This window comes from Ammospiza caudacuta, chromosome 1, assembly GCF_027887145.1.
Source record: "Ammospiza caudacuta isolate bAmmCau1 chromosome 1, bAmmCau1.pri, whole genome shotgun sequence".
NCBI classification, from domain to species: Eukaryota; Metazoa; Chordata; class Aves; order Passeriformes; family Passerellidae; genus Ammospiza; species Ammospiza caudacuta.
In genome coordinates, this window is record NC_080593.1 from 140,092,501 (window position 1) to 140,113,521 (window position 21,021).

General features: G+C 42.7%; 1 protein-coding gene across 3 annotated transcripts in view; it reads left to right on the forward strand.

Moving 5' to 3' along the window:
• Window positions 1-6,161: 6,161 nt before the first annotated feature.
• The window catches only part of CSMD3 (CUB and Sushi multiple domains 3), a 586,238-nt gene continuing 571,378 nt past the window's right edge, over window positions 6,162-21,021 (forward strand). For all 3 annotated transcript variants that reach the window (XM_058820586.1, XM_058820594.1, XM_058820602.1), the window contains exon 1: window positions 6,162-6,339. In XM_058820586.1, coding sequence (XP_058676569.1) covers window positions 6,162-6,339 — 178 coding nt within the window. The remainder of the gene's footprint in view (window positions 6,340-21,021) is intronic.

The following is a 21,021-nucleotide window of genomic DNA, read 5'->3' on the forward strand; positions in this document are numbered from 1 at the left end:
CTTATTACTCAATTGCAGTAAATAACTGACATGTTTAATATACCTTAACTATATCTCAATCCAATGCAAACAGAAGAGTGGAATTCTGAAGGACAGTTTAACATCCTCCCACCAGCTCATGAACTTTATTACCTACGTAGTCCACTAAATATACAATTTTTTTTCTTCCTGTTACAGCACTTCACTACCCTTTCCTGACTTCTTTTCCTCTACATACTGCAGTAGTACTATTACAACAGAAGGATAATATGTGATGCAATTCTGGATAATTCCCTTTTGCTTATTACATTAGTGACAAAGCATAGCAATTTCCTAGCACACTTATTTCCCTGCAATATTTACCTTTTCTTCTCTTTTGTTCTACTGACACTGTGTGCAGTAATTTCCTATTATGGAAAACAATGGTATATAGAACCCAAGGTGATATTCTGTCGTCAAGTATATATTAAATAATTTTATTTGGTGCAATGATCATATAAAATGTATTTTTCTATTTTCTAAACCTTCACCATTCAAGTGTCCCTTGGAAAGCTTCCACTGCACAATGCTGTACTGTATCTCATTCATGGGGGAACTATCATGTTGTTATGCTCTCTTTTACTTTGTATCTCCACAAAAGCAGTGCATTGGGCAGAATAAACATTGGCATTTTTGGTCACAGACTGAAAGTCCTAAATTACTGGAGCTAAGGGGTAACACTAGTGTTCAAATGGGTATCTGAACAGAAACCAGTCCATTAGCAAACACAGGGGGATCAAGATATAAATTCTGCCAAAGCTAATGGCATTGTACATACTATATGAAAAGTCATTCTGCCTGTGTAAAGAACTCAGACACTTCTGGTTTTTATATACCCTAGAGAATTCCCAAATCATCCAACTCTGCAGACAAGAGATGGCAGAACACTACAGCAGTGACAGCTTTTGCTGAGAATGCCCATTGTCTAAATCTCAAACAAACACAACTACACACCCACTTCATCTTGACTGATCATGACTAATAAAATACAATACAATAAAAGTAATCACTAAGACAGAAAAATCTTGTAGCAGTAGAACAAAACTAATTCCTTGGATTCCACTTGAGAACTAAGTGTTTTATGGTACAACATCTAAATCAGGAAACATTGCATAAAAGAGAATTGCATTCTCTCTCTTGTCTGCAAATAGATTTCACATGTGGCCTCTAGTAGAATACACGGAACATTTAACAGGAAGTTAACAAAATCACAGCTAATTCTGATACTGAAACATATGAACCCCTTCTCTCTATGCACAGTGCATCTGAAGGAAATACTCTTTATTTTTTAAGTCAGAACTATAGCAGGTACTCTTGAATATTGCCACTATTTAGTTTCCTTGAACAAAAAGAAAGTATATTTTCTTGAAATATTTTGTGTTAGAGGCAGCTTAGAACCTTACTTGTAAAAGCTTAAGTAGTCAAGAAGAGGTCAGTAATCCTGCCCTTTCCCCTCCAGCTTTCTCCATTACTGTATCTGTTTAATACATCTTTTAATTGTTTGGTTGTCTTATCTTTACATTATGACTGTATCCTGTACTGTGAATATGAAGCAGTAACAGCAGCACATCATAGTATCCCAATATTTGTGGAATGATCTCCATGCACTCTTTTCTATTGAAAATTCATTATCTGTTTCATGAAGTAAAATTATTCTAATCTGAGTGAGGTGGGAGTGGCACAATGGTGTCTTCCTCTTTGTGACCTCCCCTGAAGGACTCCAACATGTTCAAAAGCCGAAGTGAGGAAATGGACGTTTACAGCAGATTTATAATACTCTCCTAGTGTTTTCAAGAATGTTAGGTCTCACTGATACACATGCAGTCTGTGTTCTGGGTCAGAGCTCGGACCAAGAATCGTACCAGCGTTTATAACCACATGGACTAAGTTATAGGAATACAGAATATTCTGCAGTCAGGATTTGCAAAAGAATTATATAAATGAATAAATTTTGTATCCCAAGTGAAATACTCATTTTTAAATATCACTGCCTATATGCTTTGCACATGCCTACATATGCTGTCTGTATTTGCAAGCATTGTGCACCGTATTAATCACAGCATTATTTGTCACAGAAGACCCCACTGCATTTTTTAAAGCAGAGCAATCAGTCTATCCACAATTAGAGTGACGTTACCTGGAAGCAAAATGTAGGAGCTATTTAACAAAATACAGCTACCTCACACAAAAGTATATGACAGTGAATGAAGAATAACAAATGCAACTGAAAACATAGGAGGAATTCATAATGTAATTATCAAACTTGAATTTGATCTGCCTTGGCAAAGTGAGCAGGGAACTGTGAACGGGGAAGATGTGAATACCAATAGTAACACCTTATTCTGTAGAACTATTTTGGTGTATTTACTTCTTGGAGATTGAGAGGTAAGCGCCTGCTTACAGATAGTGTAACTAAGGCATCACACCCTGTCAGGTCTGGGATACAAGTTTTCCACTAGCAATGCTGATATTCATGTGCCTGACAGGTCAGACAGCTAAGTATCTGCCCATTTCTGATTTCAGCACATTTTAAAATTCTTGGGAGTATTTAATCATAGTGATTGACTTAATGGTCCTTGCCAAGTCACTTTCATCCTTGACTGATACCCAAATGATCAATAAGCTTGACCATGCCAAAAGTGAGAAGAGAGAGAAGGAGAAAAAAAGAGGGTGAGAAAGAAAAAGAATGAGGAAGAAAGCATAAAACACAAAGGGACGAAGAAAAACAGAGTAAAGAAGGACAAGAAGGAAAAAGAGAAAGAAGGGAAGAAAGGAAGGAAGGAAAGAAAGAAGAAATTGAGGGAAGAAAGGAGAGGAGAGAGGGGAAAGAAAGGAAGGAAAACTAAGATGGAGGAGGTGGAGGACACATTATGAGTATGAAACATACAGCATAATCTATAACTTGAACCCAGAATCACACAGAAGGTTATGGGACACTGGTCTTGAACAACAAATCAATAATGAGAAAAATGCAACATCACCGTGTTGGAGGGTTGGGGTGGGGGGTGAACTATGAAGAAATTCCAGTCCATCTCTAGCACTAATACTACCAAATGTACCTAGCATTTGCCTTAGTAGCTGAAGTGCTATTTTTAAAATGCATCTAAATTACTTGAAAACCTAAGGGTCATTGAAAATTAGTAGGAATTTTATGACAAAAAAAAAAATTGGTTCCTTTTTCAACTGTAAACAATTCTTTGTTCATGTTGAGCATCTAATTGATGAACCAAAAGTTCATTTCCAGAAGTAAGACCGGTAACTTGCAGCATAAATCTTTTTGGATGCCAAACAGATGTGACTTCTAATGACATTAAAGTAAGACCTCTAAACAAGTTAAGGTATTGAAGTACTGAGCAATGCAATGCATGAATTAGAAATAACAAGTCTATATCTTCAGTATCTATTTCTTATCCTCTACAACTGATAAAGTATTTACCCCAAGGGATTTTGAATTTCAGAACCAGAAAGTGTTCTCGGGGGAATAAAGGCAGACTTTTATTCCAAGGACACCCCAAAATATGAATATTTGAGGTCCGGCCATCTATGCTGTTCTGAAAGCACAGGTCGTCAGTTTTGAATTTCTCTTGAAAAAATGGATTACAGTTACATGCATAAATGTAAATACATGTATCTAGTAAAGAGAGAGATTCCATAATTAATAAATGCAGTTGACAGGTTTAGAACAGAGTGATTTTCACCTATCCCACTTTAGCTAAAATAAGAACCACTTGTTTTAAAAATGTTGAAAATTTAAAATTAAATTTTGTCATAACACTGATCCTACCATGGCACTGCCCTTAACACCAACACAAGGCTCACATCACTTGTGCAATCACATTCTTGTGTCACTGCAGAGGAAGCAAACAAGCCTACCAAGTTTCAGTTACAGTAGTCACACTTCAGGACTTATGTGTCAGCAAGAGAAGGCTGTGGATGGTACAAAGGGCTGTGAAATATATATCTTGGCTTCTCCCCAGTCAACAAACATGTATGGATCCAATGGGACTGGTTAGTGTCAGCACTTGTAGCTGAAGTGATTCTGTCCTCACACATGAGAGCTATAGGGGTGGGCACAGCCAGCCATGTGCAGAGCCACACTGAATCACTGCTGGCCTCACTGAAAGAGGGTTTAAGTACAGGTGGAAAAGGCACATCCTGCTCACCCTGACACCCACATGGGAGCAGAATTGGCAGTAAAGGGTGAATCATTACCTTTACAGATTTCTTCAGTACTATTTATCTATGGTGTTGTGGCACTATTACATATATTGTGTATGTATACAAGTATGTGCTCATAAAATTTCATACATGCACCTACACCTATACAGAAAGCCTCAGTTCACATTCCAATTTCCTAACCAGGACAGATCTTTCCAAAAATGCACTCTAGGCATGTAAAGACACATCTCCACCCAGTTCAACACAAGGAAATGCAAACCCCTCTGTGGACACACCTTCAAAGACGTGTTTTATTACAGGCTGCCAGAATTTCTCAGCTCATACACCCATGTCCATTTCCATCGGCACTTCAGATTATGCATTTACATAGGTCACACATTTAACATATGTGCATGTGCACACATGCACTGCATCTTCCATGCAACAACTCATACACACAAACCTGCATGAATTAACAGGTGTGTGAACAAACCGGTGTGCACACACGTGCAAGACAAAAGCACGTCAGAGGCACACATGCTGACGTGTTAGAGCACATTCACACGAATACACGTGCACAAAGCACACACATACACAGAGGCACCGGAAAGAATCCACGCACACTCAAACACTGAAGCGTGCACATATGCACAAAACACGTGTGCGCACACACCCGCACCGAACCATACAAGCACTTGCACACACGAGCACACGCACAAACACCACACACGCACTCACACTCGTCACGGCAGCACAAACGAGCACGCACAGACACTCACTCGTGCAGCGCGAACACTCACAGCCACTCGCGCACCCAAACACGCACTCCGCCCCCAGAGAAACCTCCCACGCACGCACTGCGGGGCCGGCACACGCGCGCAGCGCTTACGCGCAGAAATGCGCCGCCACCATCCCCACCGCCCCCGCACACCTGGGACAACACCCCCGCGCCCACCCACGTGCGCGCCCCCGCACCGCGGGCGGTGCCTGCCCGCCCCTCCACGAGCTCCCCGCAGCGGCGGATCCGCGCAGCTTGCGCGGTGTTGGGCGGGCCGGGCAGGGCAGCCCCGGGCGCGGTTCGGGTTCCCCGGGCCGGGGCAGCGCCGCTCCCGCAGCCCCCCCGCTCCCCGCCCCGGCGGCCGGCAGGTGGCGCCCGCGCTCTTCTGGCGGAGCCGCGGCCGCGCCGCCCCCGCTCCGCTCCCGGCCCGGCCCGGCCCGGCCCGCTGGGAGCCCCCGCCCGCCGGCCCCGGCCCCCGCCCGCCGCGCCAAGGGGGTCCCTCAGCTGCGCTCACGGGCACCCGGGCTGTGCCCGCCGCTCCCCCGCGCCCGGCCTGTAATTCATGTCCCCGCGCAGAGCAACCAGGCTGCGCATCCCCGGGGCCGCGCTCGCTGCCGCGGGCTGTGTGCCCGAAGGCGCGGGCGAGCCGCTGTGTGCGAGCCGCTGTGGCGATGGCAGCCCCGAGCACCGCACGTGCGTGCTCAATAACGGGGCTGTGATTGCTGCCGCGGGCGGGATGGGCGAGCCCGCCGCGCCGGCCGCCCCAGGCTCCGGCGGGCGGCGGGGGGATCCCGGCACTCCGTTATCTCCCGAGCCGCTCTCCCAGGCAGAACTGATCCTCTTGAGAGAGCAAGGGGGTGGGGGGAGAGTCTCAATTGCAAATACTGTTCGGAGTTTATTGGAGAGAGCGAGTGTGAGCGTTGAGGTGCTCTCCCGTGGCTCCCGGTGGATGCTGCGAGGAGGGAGGATTGTGGTGGGTTTCGGCTGCGCAGGGAGTTGGGGTAGCGGGGGGGGTGGGGGAGGAAAAGACACGATCGAGAGTAGCGGAGACTTTGTGCCCCCGTTGGAGAGATGGTTGAGTCCTCGTCAAGGTTGCTGTGGTATCCCAGAAACACCATTCACTCCGAGCTGTGACCGCGCACCATCAACAGCAACAACTCCGCTGCGCCTGGCCGAGGAATAGGAATTAGGAGCTCTCAAGAATAATATGAAAGGGATCTGCAGAGGGGAAATCCGTGCAAAGGAATCGAAATTAGGAGACTTTTGGGAAAGGGGATGTACTAAATGTGGCCGGCTGGACTTCATCCTGGTGAAGAAAATGGAGATTAAAAGTGGATTTACATTTTGGAACCTCGTCTTTTTATTGATGGTTTCGTGTGTGAAAGGTAGGGTAGTATTTGAGTGGTATATTTTTAGGGGTCCATTTGCTTTTTGTCAGGGCGTTGCAAGCTCTCGCCTTGTATCAAGGTGTATTTCAAAATATGTTTATCTCTTATTTTATATTTTTGCCCTTGGTACTTTGCAATGGAAATATATAAACGATCTCTAAGGCGGGGAGGAAAGAAGGAGTTGATTCAGAGCTCTCTTCGGAGATAGGAAATGTATTTGCTTGCCAGAGCTGGCGTTCAATGCAGTGACTGAGCCGGGGCTCAATAAATATTCTTGCAGTATGCTCAAACGGAGACGTGAGTTGGTTCATATAGCCTCTAACTAGTGTATATTCAAACAAATTCCACTGGTTCACTTTTTTTAAGGTGACGATGATGTTAGTGCCGGGTGTGTGGGGGGATTACCTACAATTCTGGATTTCGGTCGAGCAGCGGGATCTTTGCGGGAATGCCTGTATCGATGCACTTATTAGTTTAACCCGTTGCGTGGGGAAAGTTACGGAGGAGCCCAGCGTACTCGCAGGCGTCTCGCAGCCCGAAATGCGCTTCACGCTCAGCTGTCTGTACGCATGCAGGGCTCCCCGGCTGCCGGAAAGGTGCCTTAGTAATTCAGCCTTGGTCTGTCGCTGGGTGCAAAGATCGACACCTTCTCTATTCCCTCGCTTGGTCCCTTTTCTCTGATGTGTGTGAGGGAGTTTGGGTGGTGGTTTTTATCTCTAATTTTTTTCCCCCGAGGCAGCGGCTATTTTGCTTTCTTCTTGCTTCTGTGTTCATGAAAGGAGGGCAAAAAGGAAATGTCTACTTAGCGGCATAAATGTCTTCACTAAGTCTGTGCTTGCAGGCAGTTAAGGGAAATGCTACACACAGAGAAAAGAAGAAATATGTGGCTTGAATAATGTGCACCTGCAGAATTACACAGGCATCGCTAAACAGCGAAGCGCCGATCCCATCACGCGTGCCTTCAGTAAAAGGATCTATTCTGCTACTCCCCACAGTCGGCTGCCTACCCGAAATAATCTCCCCTTGTTTGTGGCCAGTGATTAATATCCGATTAATCACCCTTTTATCCCCCTCCTCATCCTCATCCCTCCTCCCCGCCACACTCATACACTCTCAGAATATTTAGTAGACATTATCGATCCCCCCGAGTTTTTAGACTTGGTTATCGCCTACAGAGGTTGCCTGCACGGGTGGGAAGGAGGTGTCTTGTGGGGGTGGCATTCAAAGGCGTGCCTTCCTGAGCTGGCGCTGGCTTGGATGAAACAGTTTATTGTAGAGCTTTGCAGCTGCTTTTCCCCCCATTTGCATCGCGTTGAAAAAGACAATTCGCGTTTCACGGGGAGGGTCTGGAGGGCTTTTACCTCATCCCGCGTTATCCTGACGCGGGGTATCCAAGGGGCTTGCCTGCGACGTTTATGCACCCTGTAATTAAAGGCAGCCTTTCTGTGTTTGCATCTATTGAAGGAGCCGCTCCCGGCGCTCTGCCCCGGTCTGGAGACGATTCGCTGTCGGCACCGGCCCGGGCCTTTGGGGGCATTTCCTTTCCCCGGTTCAGCCTTCTGCCATGAGCGCGTTCTGGGTGCCGGGTGCCAGGGTGGGCAGCCCCGGGCTGGCTGCCGGCCGGTGCGGGGCGATGCGGGGCTCCGGCGCGGAGCGGAGCGGGGGCTCCGGCGCGGAGCGGAGCGGGGGCTCCGGCGCGGCGCGGTGCGGTGCGGGCGCGGTGCGGTGCCGGGGCTCCGGTGCGGAGCGGTGCGGGCGCGGTGCGGAGCGGTGCGGTGCCGGGGCTCCGGCGCGGTGCGGGCGCGGTGCGGTGCCGGGGCTCCGGCGCGGTGCGGAGCGGTGCGGGCGCGGTGCGGTGCCGGGGCTCCGGCGCGGTGCGGAGCGGAGCGGAGCGGTGCGGGCGCGGTGCGGTGCGGGGGCTCCGGCGCGGCGGCTGCGAGGTGAGCGCGAGTCGCGGGGCGGCAGCACCCGACCGCGGGACGCGCCGCGCGGAGCGGAGCGGAGCGGCTTCCCCAGCACCTGTTGAGAGCCGCCGCTTGCCCTTGGGGGTGGGGTGAGGAAAAAACGCTGAGCACAGAGGGCAAAAGCTGCGATGGAGCGCCAGAAACAGCCCAAGAAAAAGGGAAAAAAGGGTTTTGGAAAACTGGCTGTTTCTACTTCTTCCCATTATTAGGGCCTAAGCTTCCCCGATCCTGGTAGTTTCCATAGACTTCCTTTGGACTGGGGCAGCTCGCCCAGAAATTGCCGACCCAGGAGGTGATGTTTTACATTCTGGATGTGGGTTCCTTTAGGCAGCCAAGCCTTACAGAGCTGGCTTACACTCACTGACTGCAGCACTGCATCTATTCTGGACGTTTATCTTAATTCTTCTTCCACTCCCGTGAATGAAAGCATTTTACTTAGATTTACATTCCCATTGTGTCAACAGAGCTCCTGCCCCCAGAAAGCAGAGGCAAAGGATGAATGAATACCTGCCCACGTAAAATATTGCAGATGTTGGGAGCAAGATGACTCCACAGATCCTACATCTACTCTACCATTGCTTTGCAAGGCCTTTTTACCACACCCCATCTCTGCAAGCTCCCACCCATACCCTTCCTTGTTTAAACATTTCTACTGAACAGTCCAGCACCACATCATAACACCCAAACTGTTGCTGTCATTCCTGTCATCCAGACCAGTTCCACAGCTTCGCTTGATATTTGCCTCTCAGGCTTTTCCAATTTTTGTCATTGTCCTGACATCGTTTCCCCAGTCTTGATCCACAGCTCTCCCATCATTACATATGCCAAACTATCCCCGGATGCTTGAGGAACCACGCTCACATCTGGATAATTAGGCTTTACTTGGATATATTAATATGGACAAAACAAATCCTTCACGTTTATCTATAAATTCATGACTCTTTGGAACCTTCAACAACATTGAAAGGGGTTAGAAAAGGGAGAAGAAAGCAGGGGAAGGTGGAAGAAAGGAAATTGTAAGAACTGCTGAGGAAGGAGTGATAGGAAGAGCTAAATAAAAAGGAATTGTTCCTTTTTCAATTAGTCTTGCTTATACAATATCCCACTTATGCCATGGAACCATCTCCAACAAAATCTTCCTTCAATAGGAATGGAGTAAAAAAGCAAAGAAATGACACCACTGAAAACTGAGTGGTGTGAAAGGCATTAAAACGAACACATCCACGAACCCGCCTTGAGAAAAGGCCGAGCAGAGTGATTCCTGATCAGTTACAGGGGGTGGTGAATCCTGTGCTCTTCCCTTCAGATGAACGAGGCATCCAGGAAAGCTCCCTCCCCTCACACCATGGGAGAAATGAGAAGCACCATTGAGGCAAGGGAGATACAAACCAAATATTGAGGATGAGGGAATGGAAAGCTCCACTGTCCAACTCCCTTACAGAAAGTGTGGAAGAGAGCATGAAAGAGTGGGAAAAAATTAGGCAGCATCAGTGAGCATTGCCTCCTGGGATTTAGCAAAAGACTTGCATGCCTTCGATTTGGCACCTCCTTCCACCAAAAGAAAAAAAAGAAAAAGAAAAAAAAAAGCTTGTGATAGATAGTGGAGGCAAATCCTCCATCTCTGCTCCTTGGCTGTCTCTCCAAGAGAGAGCACCAAGGTCGACTTTTGTCTGCCCGCTAAAATGAAGCTTTGCCGCTGCTGTTGTTCCTCTGTTCCCCTCTTTCAGTTGTGACAAGCGGAACAAGGGCAGCTTTTAAAATGAAAGGGAGATGAAGCACTGAGATTTTAAACGGCTCATTGACAAGAGAAGTGATGAGAAGATGAAAAGCATTTCCATTTCCAGTGATGGGTACCTGGCATGTGGGAGTATTTAGCAGGGACAAAGCGTGCTCTGCTTCTTTTAACCACCTCTGCCATCTCCCTTTTCCCTCATTCCAACCTCAATCCCTTTCCCTTCATGCTCTGCCAGCCCCTCCCCACCGCTTCCTTCCCAGTCACTTGATTTATGCAGTTACTGACGATGGGTATGAGATTACTGGCGGATGGCTTTCCCCACTGGGGCCCGGCTGGGCGCAGGGAGATGCTGCTGGCTCTGTCCCCGAGGCGGGAATGGTCGGAGAGTAGCAGCAGGTTCAGGTTTCCTCACATCCCGATGGTCGATGCCCGCGCTGCATCTTTGTGTGATGTGTGTGTGTTGAGTAAGTTCGTGTGTTTGTGCATGTACTCACGCAGGGATAGGGACACACTGACCGGAGCGGGGACAGCGTGGTCCTTCCTTTCCAACCCCTCCACACCCTCCTCCGGGGAGCCCCTTTGCCGCGGGTGCCACGGGGCTGGCTGTGCTCAGCGGGCTGCGCAAACGCCGCTCGCCGTGTTTTCTATGCAGCTCTTCAGGGTTGCAGCCAAAGTTACCTCTGTCACCCCCGCCTTTCTCAGGGCTAAAACACAGCATGGCCGTGCCCCCGCTTAGCGCTCGCCTCCTCCTCCTCCTCTCCTGCAGGGCAGCAGTGAAGCAGCACACGGCCCCTCCCGGCAGCGCCAGCAGGGACGGCTTCTCCTTTCCCTGCCGGTGCCACTCGGGGCTCACAAAGGGCACAGGAGAGCCTCAGCTCCGCTTTCCTCCGTGTCACTGTGAGAGGCGGCAGTCCCAAGGCGGAGCCGGCCCCGGGCAGCTCCACCCGCGCCGGTCCCGGGCCCGCAGCCCCCGAGGTGTCCGCGCCGCCGGGCGCTCCTGCTGGCGGAATCCCGTCCTTGGGCTTTGCTGACTTCATCTCGGTCACTCCTGCGCCTCTTCGGCCGACAAGTCTAAGGCAGCTCTAGGAGGGTCGGCTGATTGGTTTGTTCGGCTGACACGCAGAAATAGCCCCCAGTCCCTAAGCACAACCAGCCCGTTCCTCTGCGAGAGGCTGAGCTCTTGAGCAGCCATCCAGGGTGGAGAGGGACAGGCTGTACCTTCAACTCCATAATCAGCATCTCAGTTTGCCAGCAGCAGTGCATGAGACCTAAAGAATTCTGTGGATGTGCTTCAAAATTCCTCCTTTTCCAAAATTCCTGTGCAGAATCATAGCAGAAACTTGTAGTCTACCGGTGGTTTTTTCCTTGTTTGCTTGTGTTTGGGGCGGGGGAGGATGTTTTTGAGCCACAAGTCTAGCAGGATAATTGCCCATCTAGCTTAGTGTCCTCTATCTCCAACCATCACAATTAGCGGCAGGCTAGTGAAAGACTGCAGAAACACAGCAAGTGGAGTGACTAGCACTTCCTGGATTGCAGCAGCCAACAGCTTTGGATCTCCTAAGATAGAGGCTGCTTTTGAAATATCACATTTGGAAAGGCATGGACTGGCCTGTGTTCCGTTCATTTGTCTGTTGTCTTTCATTCTGCTGCTTTTTTCCCTTGCTCTGCTTTGCCTTGCCTTGCCTTCCATCCCCATTCCATACCATGGCATTAATACAAATCCTGCATTCTTTCCACTCTTCATCTGGCTGAAAGCACTGGTTTGTATGAATATTTGTGATGAATTTGGTTGTTGTTGACATGATGTGAAGATCTACCCACAAAATCTGATTCAAACCCATTGAATGCACATGTATCTGGTAACAAGAAAGAAAATCACATACTCTTTCAGAGAAATTTGAAAAAGTTTTAAAATATCCTGTGAGGATGGTTCAATTTGCCTGATTGTAACAACTTTTCAGGGAAAATGTTCTGAAGAATAAGACAGCCTTGTGTTGTAGCTTTAAAAAAAATACTGTCTTAGACATTGTCTGATTTTCAGAGGTATTGAGCATTACATTTTGAGGTGGCTCTAGTAAGAGTCTGGGGGACATGTTAACATCTCTGAAGCAAGGCCAAGTGAGTCCAGCATTATGATACTGAGAGACAGAGAAACAGTATAAGTAAAAAAAAGCATCTGTAAAATAAATTAAAATTATATATAAAATTTTAATTCTACAGAATCTGATAAATTGGAATGGTTGGAATAAGAAAGGCTTTATGATCTGCTGTAAAATTTGTTGTTGTTTTGGTTTTTTCCCCTACTTATAGGAAACTTCAATTCTAATTCCATGGAGTTGTGATATCTCAGCTTCAACTACTTGCTGATGCACATCATTCAGGTTGTGTTTCTGACCATAATGGTTAAGGTAGAAGAATAGAACAAAGCATTTAGGGAAATTAGTTTGCCAATTACCTTACAAAGCAATTTCCAGGAAAGAGCAGTCAGAAGAGAACAGACAACTTGGTCTAAGCTGTTGATTTTTTTCCTTAAACCCTTGTATTTTTAAGACAGCTCTTACTATGTGAGATTTTTGAGGAAGCAATTTTTAAGTCATAAATCAGAGCCACATCTGATAAAATCAATTATTGCAAGGTTATAAACCTTACCTCAAAATTTTAAGTAATTTCCATGCTAGAGTTTATTGCAAAATTCCATAACTTTTACAAGATTTAGACACATGCCTTTTAACCAAATTTACAGAAGAATGTTTCCTTGTCAATGAAATGGTACAATTTCTTTACAAAAAAAAGATAACATTTGTCTTTATTTAAAATTCAAGGGACAATATTTGGCAATTATCTTAGGCCTAAATAGAACAGGGTGTGACATGTAATGCACCAATTTTAAAACTCCTTAAAAAAAAAAAAAAAAAACTAGTAGTAGAAAATGTTGAAAAACTCCTTCCCAATATCCAGCTTATTTTCTGGGAAGTAGAATGGAGAAGGATATGGGACTATAAGGAGGATTATTTAAAATACACATATACACACAGAAACACATTTACATTTGTACTTGTTTACAGTCAGTTGTTTACCTTTCCTGGGCAGATTTACAATCATTGCTGCATTGCTTTGTTCTCACAGAACGTGTAAGATTTAGTATGGCTTCATAATTTCAGCATTACAGATGCTGAGTACTGTTGTAAATGTCAAAGATGAAAATAGTGGGAATTCATCATGCCCTTCCCAGGGCCTGAAATCTTAGTTGGGTAAGTTTATAGATTTAGGAACAGTGTTACTCATAAAGGGGGAGCCCCGGTGTATTGATGAATGGCAAACAAGGGATCCCAGCAGGGCTGCTCCTCTCATAGAACTCTTGTTGAAAAACAAGATGGGATGCAGCCAGCACAGACACAGAGAGATGGACTGCCCATTTTCCCTTGGATTCTACAAAATGCTTCATAGCGTCATGTGTCATATTTGCATTGTATCATAGAAATAAGGAAAATAACTGTAAATAACTTAACCACAGAAGCATTCCTGGGGTGATGAATTCTCATCCCCCAAGGCCTGTAAATAGCACAGACTGTCTTTGCAAAAGAACTGAAAGAATTTGGAGGCTTGAGGCAGAAATGACTGAGTTGATTACTTGGATTATACTGCTATTGAATCACTATTTCTGACCTTGAATTCTATTCTGTCTGTTTCCCCTATTTATGTATCTTATTAGCCTTATGCATGTAACTAGTTTGATTCAATTCTCATGGAAATATGTATATGTGTGGAAATTATATCCACATATTTGATTATGTTATGAAGAAATTCAAAAGACTGCATTGTTACCTGTCAAAGGCACAGGTAACAACTCAAAACTTATGTGCTTCCTAAATTATCTATTACCTCTTAATTTATTGTGTATTCCAAATCTCAGAAGGAAGTTCTACTATAATGCATAATTGATTTCACTAACAAAAGAAGAGCGGTAATAGTGATAGCTAGGTATACTTGTTAGGAGAAAAGCTTGATGAAAAGAAAAAACACTAGTTACTAAAACCAGTAATTAAAAAAAAATTAGGAATTGACTGCCATATTTATTCCTAGTGATTTAGGGTTTTTTTACCAGATATAGTTTCTATAAGCTGGTTTTTTTTTAGTAGATTGAAAACGTCTAATCACCTTTCAAGTATACAAAAAAATGAGCATTTCTGCGCTGTCTTCTGGTTTATTTTAATACTGGTGTTATCATTTGAAGAGCCTGACATATCTCAGAGGTGGCTGCATTTCAGTGCAGTTGAAATGAACCCTCTGCCATCATTATCTCCTCATAGAGCCGGTTTCAAACCCAGCAAGCAGATACCTTGGTTAAGGTAGAAGAATAGAACAAAGCCTTTGAGGGAAATTAGTAGTTTGGAGTCCTTAGTGAAAATGAACCTCAGAAATGCAAAGTACACATATTCTCATTGAACATAGTGTTGAGATGGAACTACTTGAATTACAAAACCTTTTCTCCACTATTTAATCTGACCCAGAATGAAAACTTCACAGTCTACTATAGTTAGCTTTCTTGATTGCTGTGCAATTATTTTGGGAAATGAAGCTTAGTCTAATTAAAAGTATTCTAAAAGCCTATACTAAAAGTTGCATTTTTGCTTCTTTGTATGAGCTTTGACCCAAAGGTACCTAGAATTTGTAAAACAGGATATTAAAAGAACCTCTAAGCTGCCTGTTGTATGAGCCCATTGAAGGCAAAAGGAGAGTCCAGAATAAGATCTCTGAGAGTAGATTTTCCTGTTTCTTTTTGTACTGAGTTTTGAATTACAATTTTCTGTACATATATATTATTCTGTACATAAATATTAATTACAACAGAAGTTATGTATTTTGCAATATATGCTTGATATTTTAATTTGAAGTGGTCTTATTGCATTGTAAACCTAAGGATTACACAAGTAAATTGTTTATGATTAAGGGAAAATAAATTATATATTTGGATACAGTAGGAAAATGCCCTTTCCCCATTTCATTGATGGTCACATCAGCAGTTCTAAGGATGAGTTTACTGGATTCAGTGTAATGCTTGTATGCTAATACAATGTCAGGTGTAGTCCCTAGAACACCAGAATGGTCCTGTTTTTGTCAGGACATATGGTGAAGTACAGCAATTTTTTAACCTAGCTTCAAGATTTCATATTAATTTCTTTTGTTTCTCAGTAAAGCATTTTGGAATTTTCACAATGCTGCTAATGGCTGCAGAGGAACTAAGAGGACTTAAGAAAATAGATTTCAGTTCAAAATGCTTCAAATTTAATTATAAATGCAATTTGGTTTTACTTGTATCAGGCTATCATATATTCCAGTATGGAGTTACATTGAAAATGCTGAATTAGCTAATAAAACCAAAGCACAAAAATCAGAAAGTTTCCATGTTAGTTTTATTGCATTTTTTTCTAACAAATTCTTTGTATTTGCCCCTGCCTTATTTTAAAGATGTCTAATATGCGAGTCAAAATCAAAATAACTGAAATATAGTGGAAACCAAAAGTTCAAATCCTGACTTTTGGGAAGCTTACATGGCTAAGCAAAGACTTGGGGAAGAAAAGAATAGGTCTTTGGCCACCTGACATAATCATGGCCATTGGCTTTGTGGTAACAGATGCTTTTTTCTTGCATCTCCAGGGCCATGCAGGGAAGCAGACACACCAGCACTCCTGGTAGCAGGCATCTGTAACTGTGCCCTCTGTCAGGAAGGATTCTGCCTAATTCACGGCTATGCTCTCATCATCTGTGATTTCCCTTGAACGCTTCTGTGCTGACACTCCAGTGATATGGCTCCTGCTGACTTGAGCAATGCTTGTTGCAGAATTGGGTGGGTTGGCAAGAACCTCAAAGACCATCAAGTCCAACTGTTAACCCAGCAGTGCTGAGTGATGAGTGCTCTGCAATTTTAGTGACCACAAGAGAAGAAATATGTATACTTAATAACATATAACAAAAGGACAATCTTTGCATCAATATAATGCTCACAAAAGTTCTCAGCTGATTAGAGAGTTTTTATTGGTATAATACACTGAAGTATATTGGCATTTGCACTGTCAGCAGTGGAAAGTTGCACCAATCAACCACGTAAGACACAGTCTTTTTGAAAATGTACTGACAAATGTTTGATTTGCAAAGCTATTTATCTGATATAGAAATGAGCAACAGAATAATGTTTAATATAGAACAAGTTCAACAGCACTGCTGACTCCTGCATGCCTACCTCCATAACTTTCCTAAGGATGTGCTTCAAAATTCCTAAATCTTTCTAGTACTACAATTGCAGTCCATTGAAACATGTATGAGTTTCTACACTATTTTCAGCTACTTTTAAATTAGACTACCCATGAAAAACCCCACCATTCTCCTAAGCTCTAGCCATATATTTTTACTACACTCAAATCTAGCTCATCAACTAGCTCCTGTAATTTTTCTGAATTTATTCAGCCTCCTCTGCACTTCTGGGCTCCCTTCCCAAATTCTCTTCCCACTCCACAAGTACTGCTGGAAAAGTCCCAATAACATAAAGCCTGCAGAAAAATATAGAAAGTTCTCTTCAATTTCCATGTAATTTGTAAAGTCCTTTTTTGGCCCAAAGTAATAATCATGTAAGGGTAATATGCTAGGAAATGTAATGTCCTCCCAGCCTTAGAGTCATAGATTAGACTTACTAAATTTTCCAGGAAGTTCTTTGGATTTTATATCATCTCCAAAAAATGCAAGATTGGAAGAGTGGTTTTTCAGTTACATTTCTTTTCATTCTTTAGTATCTCGTGCCTTTTTCCCTGATTATTTTTTGATAACCAAAATAATACCCATTCACCCCAAAGAAGAAAACTTTAAAACACACTTTAAAAAAAGTCCAGAATTTGATAGTGAGATATTTTTACACTCACTTGTGTATAAATGAACAGTATAGAATCAGATAGTTAAAAGTGGAACACTTGATATATTTTGGAAATCCAAGATATATCTTCTTGGTTTTTCAAGCTCTAATGTATACAGTTCAACTCTCCAAGTGACATGATAAGAGAAATTTTACAGATCTAATATTACTCCTGTTAATCCTTTACTAATATCATTGTTCTGGGATGACCACTGACTTGTTGGGACTCTGGATTCTACATAATAGTGTAGAATAAGAAAATAATTACATATAAAAGGAAAACAATTGCATATTGTAAAACCAGGCTAGATTTGTCGGGGTGCTGTTACACACGTGCTCCCATTGACTTTGTGTATTCCAATGAAGTCAGGAGGGTTTGCTGTGTATCTGACTTGTGAAAGGTACTGTTCCAAATTGCTCCCTTTGGGGCCTCCTGTATTTGTCCCCTCTTTGAAATCCATTGACAGCTGAGTTAACACAAATCTGAGTCAGAGTGTGCCACAGATACCAACTAAGGAGAGAATCTGCTCATCAGAACCACTGTAATTATTAAGGAGACATGAATTTCCTCCTGGAATTTACAATAGATCTGAAGTAACTATATGGAAAATGGATAGTTTATTTTAGAATATTGTATGCAATGCAATGAGTATTGAATCATCACTTCTGAAAACATAACTGTAAGGTGTTTTCTGAAGAACGTTTTCTTCATTCTTACAAGCTTTATTATTTTGCATTATTAAGCTAGTACAGTGTCCTGTAGGTAAACATCCTCTGGCCAAACTGATATGGGTATATTTTTTTTATCAACCGTTTCTCCTCATCTGCTTCCTCCATACTTCATATGTAAAATTTTATTTCCACTATCTCTTTTGTATCATTCCTTTTTTGTGCTTTTAAGTCAGATTGCTCTGGGCAAGGTTCCTATTTTTTGTCTGGCCCACTTGGATGATTATGCACTTTTTAGAAGGTGTATCTTTGATTTTTCCTCTTTTCCCATCTCTTATCAGTATTAAAAATATGCCCATTATCTACTTGAATGTCCATATTTTACAATATTATTTTCTTTTTTTTCTTACATGACAATACTATTTTTTATTTCTTTTCTATTGATGGCTCAGTTGGTGTTCCTAACAGTGTTTCTATTTCACACTGCTTGGTGGCTCAGTCTTCCCATTTAAAGCGTCTTACTTCTCATGATCACTTTTGAAAAGAGTGATCATTCATTCAATTATAACCTTATTGAAATATTTACCAGTAGATTATTTTAGAGCTTGTCCCCACTGAACTGAAGATTTGTCATTGACTTTTAGCAGAACAGAGCAGATTGATACTAAAAAGCAAAATACTCATTTCAATACAGAGGAGTTTATTTAGGATGTGATAGCTCTACAAAACTGTTTATATCTTGCATGGGACTGAACTGATGAAACTGAAAAGCTGTAATAGATGAACTCCAGCACATTCTATTTGCCAGTACCCTAAAATGATATTAGAGCTAGATGGGTAAGTTATTGACACTCAAAAACCTTTCAGGCTTTGGTCCCTTTCGGTTCATTGTCTTATGAGAGTAGTTAAGTGAGTCGACAAAAACAATGCTTCAGACTACAAGATTAATAATCAGGTTTTATTATCATTTTCAAATCCTATTCTAATTCATCATTCATTTATAAAGATGGCAGGAGTAAGGATACAGTTGCAAGATGACCAAAAATCTAAAATCCTTTTTAAAGTTTAAAGTAAATAATATCAAAATTTTAGAAGACAATGAGTCAAAAGTTTATTAACCAATCACTTTTTTTTTTTAACTAATTTGGTTTAGAATTTGGCAGAAACACATGAGGAGCCCTGAGAGTTTAAAGTTTCTGGCTGATCTCTAAATCTAAAACAGCTGAGCAGATTTAAATATTTTGTGTAAACAAATTTGCATCCAGGCTGCTAATCTGCATGCCAGCTTTCAGCTTGACATTTTCTGAAATGATGGAAAAATGCTAAGCCCTTAATACTAAATGGAGTTCATAATGGAAATGCTGACAGACCCTTAATTACCTGTATTGTGATTCTGCTGAAAGCTTCTTTATCTGTCTAATCTTTCACAATGCAGTTAAATATATAAATTCTTGAAAGGAAGAAGAAAAGGAAATTTGAGTTGGAAATACTAAACTGTAGCAATGCTATATTTTCTTCCAGACATCCACTTATGGAGGCAGCAGTGACAAAAAAATATTTTAAGAAAGATATAGCATTATCTGTGCAAATGTAAAGGCAGCCAATGATGCTTAAAAGTCTAACTTAAACTCCATTTTTCAATCTTTTTGAGTCGCCTTTCGGGCAAAGTATGATTAAACAGATGCAATCAACCATTTTTAATATGATAATGAGGTATTATCATAGAAAAAATTTCTTATTGACTTGACATGGCAAAAAAATCACAACCAACAAAACATAACGAAATTATCATTCCACTGCCCTAATACTGTATATTTATGCTTAGCTCTTCTTCACTGAGTGGAGGAGGAAGCAGAGGATAATGTGAGAGAAAGGCCATTGTCTGGACTCTAATTTACAAATTCTGTAATGTAGAAACTCCACTATCTGCCAACTTTAGAATAGAGTCTTTATGATTCTCTGGAAGAGATTTCTTTGTTGCTGTTGCTGTTGTTGTTCCCACCATGAAAATCTTCCCCAGTTAGTCCAGGCTATAACCACCTGAAAAACTAGACAGTATTTGCTCTGCAGAGATTGCTTAGGGTGGATGACTCGGACATGCCCTCCTTGCTGCAGCTCCGCACAATCTCTGCCCCAGCCAAGGCACACGGCTGTGCCTGTGGAGCAGCTTTCACACAGGACCTTCAAGGAAACAGAATATCCTCCAGCATTTTTGCCTTTGTGCTTTGCTGGGCGAATGAAATCTATTTCTCCAGGGTTCCCACAGCAATGACTGACAAAGCTCAAAGAAAATATCCTGAATGAAAATGAGAAACATACCACTCTGATACCTTCTTTCCAGACGGACACCTTCTCCAAAAAGACACCTGGAATTTTAATTTTTCCTTGTGAAGAAACTACTTCAGTTCCAAGATCAACTATTTGCCCATCCCTGTATCTTCTTTAATATGACTCTGCCTTTCTTGACATAAGGAAATTAGAACTCTGGGCAGTACTCAAGATAGGGGTGCATTGGTGTTTTTTGTAGGGGATAGATTTCACTCTCTTTGTCTTGCTCTTCTGTTTGTGGAAGTGCCATGGAACATGAAGTCAGTAATTTCAAAGAAATTTCAATGATGTGTCTGAGGTCAACTCTGAGTTCTGCTCTCAGGTCAACTCTGAGTTCCAAGCTCATCATCATGCAGGTATCAGTTAGTTATATTTTCCTATATGCATATGAATCGCTAAAACTTGCCTACTTATGCATTTGCACACCTATTGATTTTGTGAGGACATTTTGGAGTACCTTGACATTGCTGCATCATTTGATTACCCAAAAGATCTTAACATCTCCAGTCTAGCAAATTTCCCTACTTACTCCTTACTCTGTTGAGGATAGAGATGTGAGGAAAACTGATGTCATCACTAATCTGAAAGCGGCAACCCCACTTTTGATTCATCATCTAAGCAAGCAATCACTTATTCTGTGTCTTATATTTTAACATCTTTAAGTTCATTAAAGGATCTTTTCATACATCCTATGTATTTTTAAAGGCTTTTGATGGTGAGCGTTGTCAAGAGATTTTTGCATATTCACAGTGACTAAACCTAAAAAAAATTAGTTTTTCTGATTAATGGACCTATACCCAGAATTCCCTTTTCCAGTGTGACAGCTTTAACCAAGGACCAAAAGCCACAGGAGAAGAGCTGCCTGTATACATTGCCTTCTCTGCTACCCAGAAGAAACATAAATATTTTCTAAATCACGGCACTTTTCATAGTACTTCTGAGGTACAATGAGACTGTTTAGTACTTTAATAGCTGACTAAAAAATATATTACTGGAGTTGTAGGAAATGGTGCTATTTCTGTTGGAAGCATTTTCTAGAATTTGAACAAATTACTATTCCAAGCAAAATTTAGAGACAC